This window comes from Chelonia mydas, chromosome 8 (genome assembly GCF_015237465.2).
Source record: "Chelonia mydas isolate rCheMyd1 chromosome 8, rCheMyd1.pri.v2, whole genome shotgun sequence".
In the NCBI taxonomy this organism is placed as follows: Eukaryota; Metazoa; Chordata; order Testudines; family Cheloniidae; genus Chelonia; species Chelonia mydas.
Window position 1 is genome coordinate 41,276,282 of NC_057854.1, and position 11,149 is coordinate 41,287,430.

Consider the following 11,149-nt stretch of genomic DNA (forward strand, 5'->3'; position numbering starts at 1 on the left):
GATTGCACAGATAATGAATGGTTCAGGTCCCCAGGCTGAATCCAGTTTGGAGCACCTCTACTTCTTGAGTAGAGCCCAATCCCCCAGCACCAGCACGTCTGTCGCAGCACTGTTTATCTGTGTGTCTCAGGCTTGGCCTGTTTAGTGGCTATGATGCAGCTTGCCTGGTGGAGGTGTTGGTGATACTCATGGACTCATTCTGGGGTCCTCATCAGATGCCCAAAGTCATGTCTACTGGCAGCCAGCCATGCCTTCCCAACATCGGGAAGTAGGGGTGTATTTGCTGGGGGTGTGCACAGTGTTGTTATACCTGTAGGTCAGCTCTGGTTGGTAGGAAGGCCAGCCTTTCCACTGGGTCTCTACCAGGTCCTCAGCCCCACTTGCAGCCTCTGGCTGGCTTGGTCACAGAGTCCATAGTGGGTTGGCAGGCTGTTGTCCTTAGCGTGTGGCTGTCACATAGAGGGTACAATTTTTTGAATATCTGTGACTCAAAGGGAATGCCTTGGTCTATGAGCACCTTGGGAGGGGGTGGGGGTGGGGGGTGGGAAGAGCCATAGAGCTTGACAAAGTATTGCCAGGCAGCTTCTGTGGTTGCTTTGGTGGTGATCTCCCCAAGGAATTTGGTATAATGAGCCACCATGGTCAGGATGCAGGATGCACTGGTCTCACTTGGCTCCAAGTGGTCCAATGCTACCAACTCCAAGGGTGCGCTGGTCTCTATTGGCTGGAGGGGGGCCCTGTCCCCTTCCCCAGGCTTTCTTTTGCTGGTGCAGACTGAGAAGTTGTTGCACCACTCCTGTATGGCTTGGGCCATCCCCGCCCCACAGAACTTCCTGCAGACATTCATGTGAGTCTTTTAGGAGCCAAAGTGGTCTGAAGCACCATCTTGGCTACTCTTTGGGGCAGCACCATTTGGGGGACTTCTTCATTAGTTCCTGGGTCTCAGGTCTTGCATATCAGTCTGCCTTCTTCTTTACACAGAAAGCAGCTGAGTCACTGTTGGGGGAAGAGCACTCCAATCCACAGTGGAAAGCCCAATGCCTTGCCAGATAATCTCTAATACTCTCCAAACAACAGGGCTACAGCCTTGGTTCTGGATCCAGAGGTTCTTGCCCTCTTCCAGCTCTTCTGTGGGTTCCTGATGAGCCTCAGGGTGATGGCCGCTGCCTAGCTGCATGCCTGGACCGCTTCAGGAGGCTTGGCACAAATGGTAACATCTCTAACTCCTCGCGGAGGCCAGTATTTCTGGTTCTTGGTTGTCAGCAGTCTGGATAGGGCATTAGCCTTGGTGTTGCTCCAGCCAGACTGGAATTCAATGGAGAAGTTTACTCCTGGGGGAATTCTGCACCACTGCACAGTGCACAATGCAGAATTTTGCAGAAATTAACATGCACATAGAATCTCCTTCTCCCCCCCCCACATCCCCCGAAATGGGCTACAGTGCTGCTGGCTATCACTAGGGGCCAATGGACCCGGTGGGGGTGGGGGGGGAGGAGGAACTGAAGGGTTCCTGGCAGCTGCTGTTCCCAGCACGCCCTGAAGGCAGGAGATGGTGGCATGCGGAAAACTCCATGCAGGCCTAGGACCCAGCATCAAACTGTTTCTCCCTCTGGATCCCTGGACTCTACGGAGTAAGGGGAGTGTGAGTGTCTGGGCCGGGGAAGACCCCACAGCTGGGCTCGGGGGGATAGGTAGTGTGAGTGTCTGGGCTTGGGGAGGTCCTGCAGCTGGGCTCTGGGGAGGAAAGGATGCAGGTGTATGGGCTGAGGGGGAGCCCCATGACTGGGCTCTGCAGTGGAGGGGACAGAAAAATAGGAACTGGGTTGTCATAGGCGTTTCTTTAACTTTCTATTCCTGGAGGAATATTTTTTTGGTCTGTATTGTTACAGACATACCTGCTGACGGGTATTTTGAAATAAATTACCAAAATAATTGAAAACTGGCATGATTATGTAGTGTTATTTTGACCAATAAAATTTGCAGAATTTTGCAGAATTTTTATTTTTTTGGTGCAGAATTCCCCCAGGAGTAGAAGTTGTAGCTGGCCATTCTCACTGCCCAGCATTGCTCTAGTGCATCCAGCATGGAGGAGCTAATGTGCACCAGGGTTATTGTCTATGTATACTGCGAAGCAGGTGGCTGCCAGGTAGCCCTAAAACTTTTCTGTAATTGCCCAGACCAGGGCTAGGAATTCTGGTTTGAAGGAGCTGTACTGCTCAGCGTTCAATCCCTGGCTGGCCTACATGATCACCCCTCCTGCCCGTCCTGAACCTGGAGATTACAGCCTCCAGTCCTGGTTACTGGCATCTGTATAAAGGGAGAGCGTAGCCCAGGTAGGCCACTGTTGGTGCCTTCACCAGAGCAGACTTCAAGCATTCAGAGGACCTTTGGCAGCCCCATCCCAGTTCAGAGGACACTTCTGCATAGCCCTGCCCTTGGAGAGCCCTGTAACAGAGTTTGTAGGGGTGCTGCCTGCCTGGCAAAGTCTTTTATAAAATGTCTGTAATATCCAATGAACCCAAGGTACAGCTGGACATCTTGTACTGTGGTGGGCATTGGCCATGTCTTGATGACCTGCACTTTCTCCAGTTCAGGGAATACTCCCTCTGCTGTCACAACATGGGCCGGGTATCCCATGATCTCCTTCAGGAACTGGCACTTGGAGGGTTTGCTCTTCAATCCATATTAGATTAGTTGGATGAACGTCCAGGTGTTTCAGGTCCTCATATGTCTTTGAAAAAACGAGGAGTCCTTGTGGCACCTTAATTCCAGCTCTGCAGTTTCTCGCTGAAGTCTGTTTTTGAAGTTTTTTTGTTGAAGAATGGCCAAGTTGCCAACTCTGTCCACATATCTATTCAAGGGATACCATTACAGGACATAACCACATCAGCCATACCATCAGGGGCTCGTTCACCTGCACATTTACCGATGTGATATATGCCATCATGTGCCAGCAATGCCCCTCTGCCATGTACACTGGCCAAACCGGACAGTCTCTATGCAAAAGAATAAATGGACACAAATCAGACATCAAGAATTGTAACATTCAAAAACCAGTAGGAGAGCACTTCAATCTCCCTGGACACTCAATAAAAGACTTAAATGTGGCCATTCTTCAAAAAAACAAACAAACAAAAAAAAAACCCCACAACCTTCAAAAACAGACTTCAATGAGAAACTGCAGAACTGGAATTAATTTGCAAACTTGACACCATCAAATTAGGCCTGAATAAAGACTGGGAGTGGCTGGGTCACTACAAAAAGTAATTTTCCCTCTGTTGATACTCACCCCTTCTTGTCAACTGTTGGGAATGGGCCACTTCCACCCTGATTGAATTGGTCTTGTTAGCACTGACCCCCACACTTGGTAAGGCAACTTCCATCTTTTCATGTGCTGTATATTTATACCTGCCTACTGTATTTTTCACCCATGCATCTGATGAAGTGGGTTATAGCCCACAAAAATCTTATGCCCAAATAAAGTTGTTAGTCTCTAAGGTGCCACAAGGAATCCTTGTTGTTTTTGCTGATACAGACTAACATCGCTACCCCTCTGAAACTTGTCACCATGTACGTCTTTGAGTGTACAAAGATGTTCTCTAGAAGGCTTGTCTCTCAGATCAGGGTGTGGTGAGTGGTGACCCAATACTGGATGTGTTACATACCTAAAGTCAGCGATCTGCTTGGAGAAGGCAACTGAGTGCCTCTGAATCAGCTGGGTCAGATGGTCCCTCTGTTCTGCACAGCGTCCATGTCTATTTCCTGGAGCCAGGCCTCTCCCAAGCCTTGGCTAATGCTGCTCTGCAAGGCAATGGGTGTGTCACGGATTCACACGGTCAGTACTATGGCCCCAGCTTTGGAACAATTTCTAGGGCAAAGGTCCCCAAACTTTTGAGGGCTGTGCCCCCCCAATCCCTATCCATGCCCCATTCCCAGGGGCCAGGAGCAGGGATGCGGTTCGAGGCGGGGGGCATGGTCAGGCATAAGGGGGCTGCAGCTGGGGATGGGTCTGGGGCTGAGAGTGGGGCCAGAGCCCTGGCCAGGGGCCAAAGTTGGGGGCAGGAGCAGAGGTGCTAGGGGCCAGCAGCTGGGCCAGCAGCCTGGTGCAGGTCTGCTCCCAGCCCCGCTCCTGCCTCCAGGCCAGAAACAGAGCCATGGACAGCAGCCGAGGCTGGGGTGAGTCTGAAAGTGGACCTGCGCCGAGGCTGGGGACAGGAGTGGAGCTGCGCCAAGGGTGGGGCCGGGAGCGTGGCTCGCATAGCCGCCAACTCCGTGGGGGCTCCGGGGCTGTAGCACCCACCAGCAGCTCCCTGTCCCGCTCCCCCACCCCAGCTCATCTCCACCTCCGCTCTGCCTCCTCCCCTGAGCGCACCGCTGCGTCCTGCTTCTCCCCCTGGTTCCCAGCGCTTGCGCTGCAAAACAGCTGTTTCGCACGGCAAGTGCTGGGAGGGAGGGGGGAGGAGGGGGAACGCAGCGTGCTCAGGGGAGGAGGTGGGGCTGGGGTGGGGATTTGTGGAGGGGTCCAATAGGGGCATGAAGGGGGTGGAGTTGGGGGTGAGGACTCTGGGGAAGGGGTGGAATGGGGGCATGAGCACCCACCGGCGCCGGGAAAAGTTGGCACTTGAGGAGGCTGGGGACACAGCTGCGGGTGGGACAGAGCAAAGCTGGGGCCAGAGAGAGGCTGCGTGGTGCTCCCTTCCTGCTCCCCAGGGGGTCTGGCCCAGGCCCCACTGCCTCCCCCGAAAGTTCCTCTGTGCCCCCCGGGGCCTCTGCTCTAGGGGGAATCCTTCACAGTGCCAGACCCCCAAAGGCTCTGTCTCTTCCTCCAGGGCAGATCACATGGCTCCACTGCACTGCCTCCTTAGACTGGGCCATCAGTATCCTGCTTCACACTGTGAGCTCTGTTGAGGGAGTCCAGATGAGTCAGACCCTGGTCGAGACTGGGATGCTCTGCAGGGACTAATGCACCTCACCCAGTATTTGCAGTGACACTCACCCAGCTTTGTCAAGACAGCGGGGTTATTTGTTAACTGGAACACAGCATAGGAAGTCCTCAGAATAGTCTAGAGAACTGGCGGTTAAAGCATTGTCCCTTCGGGCTAGCCCAGAGCACAGCCAAGCTGTAGTGAACCCTCCCTCTGACCTTCTTCATCAGATTCCAGTTGAGAGCCCTGATGCTTTCCAGCAGCCAGCCCTCACCCCCACCATCTCACACCTTACCAGGCCTTTGTTCTCCAGCTAGGGAAAGTTGCTCAGCCCCTGTGCAGAGAGGTGGGGAATGTGACGTTGCACTCTATGTGATTTTATAAAAATATACTAATGAGTGTGAATATAATGTAACTGGAATATGCTTCATGCAAGAGGTCTCTTGTAAGGTATCATTACAAAGCTTATAATCTACTGAGTGTGGTCATCCTATTTGTATAAATGTATCATTCTTGTATCTAAAACTAGAAATATGAAATATAACTCTGAGGTCCTATTGTAGTTATGCAAAGTGTGGGCCATTAATGGTGGTTTGGAATCTTAATGGCTCCCATTAACCAGGACAATTACCTGTAGATGGCTCTGTTTTACTTGTAAGTCTTCCTGTATACCTGTGGGCTGGCAAGTGGGTAATGAAGTCTTACAGTGACATGTGATCATGTCACCTGAACTGGAATCCACATTTAACCTGGTGCTTTTCCATTGAGAAGGAGAGGTGGGAACCCAGAGGGACAAAGGATTCCTGCCTTATGCAAAAGATATATAAGTGGGTGGAACAGAACAAAGGGGGTGGCCATCGTGAGAAATCCCCTCGCTACCACCTGAGCTGGAACAAGGGCTGTACCAGAGGAAAGGACTGTGCCCAGACTAGGAAGGCGTCCAGTCTGTGAAAGAAACACTGAAACATCTCTGAGGGTGAGATTTTTATCTGTATTCAGTTTTATTACTGTACTAGACTTAGACTTGCGTGTTTTATTTTATTTTGCTTGGTAATTCACTTTGTTTTGTCTGTTACTACTTGGAACCACTTAAATCCTACTTTCTGAATTTAATAAAATCACTTTTTACTTATTAATTAACCGAGAGTATGTATTAATACCTGGGGGGGGGCAAACAGCTGTGCATATCTCTCTATCAGTGTTATAGAGGGTGAACAATTTATGAGTTTACCCCGTATAAGCTTTATACAGGGTAAAACAGATTTATTTGGGCTTTGGACCCCATTGGGAGTTGGGCATCTTAGTGTTAAAGACAGTTCCTTTCAGTTAAGTCTGCAGCTTTGGGGCACGTGGTTCAGACCCTGGGTCTGTGTTGGAGCAGACTGGCAGGGTGCTGGAGTCCCAAGCTGGCAAGGAAAGCAAGGGCAGAAGTAGTCTTGGCACATCAGTTGGCAGCCCCAAGCGGGTTTCTGTGATCCAACCCATCACAGGGAGATCCAAATGCCTCTGGGTCATGGGTTGCTAGGTATCAATGTCTGGGCAACTGGATTTGCCATGGTTTTTGCTGATGCTCCACTGATATGGAGCCTAAGGCCAAGACAGATAGGTGACACCCATATCCACATATCGTAGGCTCCCCTAAGCAAACAGTCCTTTTCCACCCCCACTGGGTAACAATGCAGCATGTCAGGGAAACTGGTGGACATTCCCATGTTTGGTCTCTCTCTGGGGATCACCATGGCTTCCCAGACAAGGTGCGGACCCCTGCAATGACCTGAGTGGGGTACAGCCTCATGGGCTGATGCGTGTGGTTCAGGCCTCTCACTGGCAGCACCCCTTTCCTGACAGTGACTAGGCTGCAGGCCACCACAGTCAGGTTTTCACAGGGCCAGGATATGGTTCCACCTGGGCAGTATAACCCTCGTGCTGTGGCCAGCATCCTGCATTCCCAGCAGAGTTGCTGGCCATCCTGGGCGAACTGATCGTTGGCCCTTTGCCCTAGACTGCCTCAGGCCAGTCTCTGCAGCTGCATCTCTAGCTGTGTGCTCAGAGCCTCTATGTGTCCAGACAACTCAGCCAGCCATTCCCTTGGTCCAGTCCTGGGGGAGTGGAGGAGGGGGACCCCAGTTTCAATCTGGAAAGCTGAGCCACTTGCTGCCAGGCTGCCTCAGGGTCTGGGGGTGATGTGATGGGTCTCTCTGGGAAACGTCAGCCGCTCCCCATCCGGCCCCCAAGGATTGGGTGCAGGTAACCCAAGCATGGCAGGGGGGTGGCCGCCCAGTCCTGGCTCTCAGGAGTCTGTGACCCAACTGCACTCAACTCCAAGCCCCTGTCAGGCTGTGGGACCCCCAGGGAATGCAAAGCCTGCTGAGCACCAGGGTCACAGGCCTGCCTGCCCATCTCTGTGCCAGGCCCTGGGCCAGGGAAGTATTGCAGCAGAGGCTCCCTTGGAACCGACTAGCAAAGGCCCTGTGTGTCTCGATAGGTGTTTGGGCCTGAGCAAAAGGCTTTCACTTGTTCCAGTGGCCCGAGGGTCCATAAATCCAATCCGGCCACTTAAAAATATTTGCGGTGGTGGGCGTCTGGTCATCAGGCCAGGTCTGCACTGCACCAGGGCGGCTCCTCCATTCGTTTGGTCTCTGAATCTCCCAGGTTGGTCCCCCAGGTGTAGAGCTGGCAGGAAGGGGGGCTGGGCTGGAATGGGAGAGTCCGTCTGACTCAAAGATGCCCCCCAGTGCCTCTGCCATGGTCCCCAGGGATCCTTGCCTACAGTCCCCAAATCCTATTTGTGTCACCCCTTATCAGAGGGGGACTCCAGGTCCCAGCCATGCACCCTGGCACACACACCAACCCTCCCTCCCAGGGGGGTCAGCGTTAACCCAGGGACAAGCACCTCCCTCATCAGACCCAGGATCTCTGGCAGGGGCTACAGCCTCCCTTGCCCCAGCACAGCATGCAGCTAAGCAGCCCCCACCCCCCATGCCTGGCTAGACACACACAGACTCTGCCCTGCACCATAAATATGTTTATAAGTGTGAACATGATGTAACTGGAATATGCTTCATGCAAAAGGTCTCTCGTAAGATATCATTACAAAGCTTATGATCTACTGAGTCTGTTCATCCTATTTGTTTGCATGTATTATTTCTATGTCTGGAGTTAGGAGAATAAGATATACACTTGTGTTACTGATGTAAACATGTTAAGTGGAAGCCATTAAGGGGGCTTCAGAACCAATGAACCGTGAATGGATTTGTTTACCTGAAAGCCCTCCTGTGTACCTGTTTTCTAGCTCCTAGGTAATGAAGAAGGAGGGCTTACAGTGACATGTGATCATGTCACCTGAACTGGAATCCATCTTAAACCTGGTGCTTTTCCATTTAGAAGAAGGGGTGGGGAGCCAGAGAGACAGAAGATTCCCGCCTTGTGCCAAAGCTATAAAAGGGGGTGGAAGAGAACAAAGGAGGTGGCCAGGCATGAAAAACCCCTAGTTACCACCTGAGCTGGAACTAACAAGGGCTGTACCAGGGGAAAGGATTGGGCCCAGACTAAGAAGAAATCTAGTCTGTGAAAGCAGCTTATTGGAACATCTCTGAGGTTGAAATTTACCTGTATTCAGTCTCTTAAATGTATTAGGCTTAGACTTGCGTGTTTTGTTTTATTTTGCTTGGTAACTTACTTTGTTCTGTCTGTTATTACTTGAAACCACTTAAATCCTACTTTTTATACTTAATAAAATCACGTTTGTTTATTAATTAACCCAGAGTAAGTGATTAATATCTGGGGAGCAAACAGCTGTGCATATCTCTATCAGTGTTATAGAGGGTGGAAAATTTATGAGTTTACCCTGTATAAGCTTCAGATAGAGTAAAATGGATTTGTTTGGGGTTTGGATCCCATTGGGAGCTGGGTGCTGGAGACAGGAGTACTTGCTGAGCTGTTTTCAGTTAAGTCGGCAGCTTTGGGGGTGTGGTTCAGATCCGGGGTTTGTGTTGAAGCAGGCTAGTGTGTCTGACTCAACAAGACGGTTCTGGAGTCCCAAGCTGACAAAGAAAACAGGCTCAGAGCTAGTTGCAGCACATCCGGTGACAGTCCCAAGAGGGTCTCTGTGACAAAATCCATCACACCCACATCTGTTCATTGTTCCGTTTCTCCCAGGGGTCAGAGTGAATAATGTTGGTTTGCCTGACACTCCCCAGCTGCATGCAGGGTGGCAGGCAGGGGGAGAAAGGAGGATCCAGGGAAAGAGGTCTCGCTCAGCTCCACAAATGGCACTAACAACAGCAGGGAGAGAAGGGCAGTCTTTGCTTCACAGGTGCAGAGGGTCTGGCCAGGTCACAGGCTGCGCTCCATGCACACAGCACAGTCAACTTGCTGTCCCCATTGGGCTGGGGCCCACCCCCTACCTACAGTCTCTCAGCACCACTACACCAGAGGCCTCCTCCCTCCTTGATGCCCCTGTGCTGGTTCTGGGCATGCTGATGAGACACCTTGGCTGCTGGTGCTGCTATGCGACCTGCTGCTCAGGATGGGCGTGAGGGACCTGCTCATGCTCACCTCCCCAAAGCACCCACCAGCTGCCCCCGGCAGGAGCATGAACAAGTGCTCTCATTCCCTATTGCTGCTGCTCTACCCGTCCCTACCGATTGCTCCAAGGATCATGCCTGCAAGGCAGGCGAGGTGCCCCACTGACTATGTGGGCTGAAGCAGGCCGAGCCTTTCTCTAAGCTGTTGTCTTCCAGCCAGCCAGAGCCCAGCTGCTGGGAGGAGGGGACTGAGCTGGAGCCTTTCTCTAGGGCAGAGCCAAAAGACCCCTGTGGGACAACTCTGGGCAGGGGCACCAGAGCCATTTGGGTTGTGAGGGAGGGGAGCCATTGGCTCACTGGTGCTGGAGAAAAGGGCAGAGGAGACCCAGTTGCTCAGGACTGGGGCCAGGCCAAATGTCAATTTACCTGGAAACAGTCAAGCTTGGTTCTCCCTCCTCAAATACCGTAGTACTGTCTCTGCAGGCAAACTGCCTCCAGTTCCAGCTGGGGACACACCCAGCCCCCTGCCTTCGGGGCCTCACATTGGCCAGTAAACGATCCTATTGGTGAGGCAGGAGGATAATGTGGCTGGGTCTCAGCTGTGCAGACTCTGCTCCGCCCGCAGGAGCAGGGCTGAGTGCATGCAAGGCAGAGCCAGGCGTGCTCTGACACTGGCACGGTGCTGACCCCCACCACACGTTGGAATTAAAGTGCACCTGGGCCCCACAGGGGGTGGGAACGGCCAGTTACTGCTGCGGCTCTGCCTTGCAGCAATTTCCCAGTTGTGGGATTTGCTGCCTGAGCTCTGGCCGTAAGGAGAAAGCTCTCCAGTACTGCTGCTTCTCCAGCAAACTGGGCAACCTTTCCCCACGGTCAGCAAGCACCTGCCTGCCTGAGGGCTGCTGCCTGGGCTGCCCGTCTGAGCCTGCCAAACACGCCCATGCCTGGATGATTCCTTTCGCTGTCCCAGCACTGACGTTCTGCTGCAGATATTCTGAACGTTCTGCTTCCTCAGTGGTAGGGCAGTGCCCTGTGCAGAACAGCAGTAACATTAGTTACCAAGTGGCCAGAAAGCAAAAGGCCCCTCTGTGACCTGACCCACCCACCCTGCAGAATCCGGCTTTCCTCAGGCAAGAAGAGGAATTTACTCACGGTGAGACCACACACCTCGTACAGTGCTGCTCTTTGAGTGACCCACTCACAACACCACTTCTTGGGCTGTCCTAGTACACAGGGACAGTCGCGAGTTAAGGAGCCAAAAGACAAGGACAAAGCACAAATTAACCATGCGACAGAAAAAAAAAAAAAATCATACAAAGCTTACAAGCTGCCTTCTCAGCTGAAGCTTCCCTTTGCTGTGCACTTTATTCTGGTCTCAGGTGCATGTACCACCCCAAGGGCCTGCTTCATGTTTACAGCACGCTGATTTAATCCCTACAGCTGAAAGTCAAGGCATCAATCCTTCCTCTTCCCCCTTTAGTTTCTTTGTTCAGTGACTGAACCATGTAATGGTGCTTTGTTTTAGAAGAGGGGGAGGAAATACAGCTGTTAGGGCAGCATTTCCTATTGCCCAGTGACTGTAGTGATCCGCACAGACATGCCCACTGTGTTTCAGGTGTGTTCAGCAAAGCCACTGCTGTTAGTGGAGAGGGTACTCTCCCTCCTTGTACTAGAATATTCCTTGACACACCACGTTCA

The 11,149-nt window shown here is 52.2% G+C and overlaps 1 protein-coding gene across 4 annotated transcripts in view; it reads right to left on the reverse strand.

The window, feature by feature from the left end:
• Positions 1-2,940: 2,940 nt before the first annotated feature.
• UHMK1 (U2AF homology motif kinase 1) overlaps positions 2,941-11,149 on the reverse strand; it is a 42,907-nt gene continuing 34,698 nt past the window's right edge. Inside the window, exons 9-11 of one of the 4 annotated variants that reach the window (XR_005226411.2) lie at positions 10,604-10,674; positions 3,666-3,801; positions 2,941-2,996 (exon numbers count right to left, since the gene is read on the reverse strand). Coding sequence is in view for 3 of the 4 variants with exons in the window: in XM_037906267.2 (XP_037762195.1) it covers positions 10,463-10,674 (212 nt within the window). In the remaining variant the exon portion in view is untranslated. Of the gene's footprint in view, positions 2,997-3,486; positions 3,802-5,976; positions 10,675-11,149 lie in introns of those variants that run through there. The other 3 variants (XM_037906268.2, XM_043521575.1, XM_037906267.2) reach the window with 3 other exon arrangements.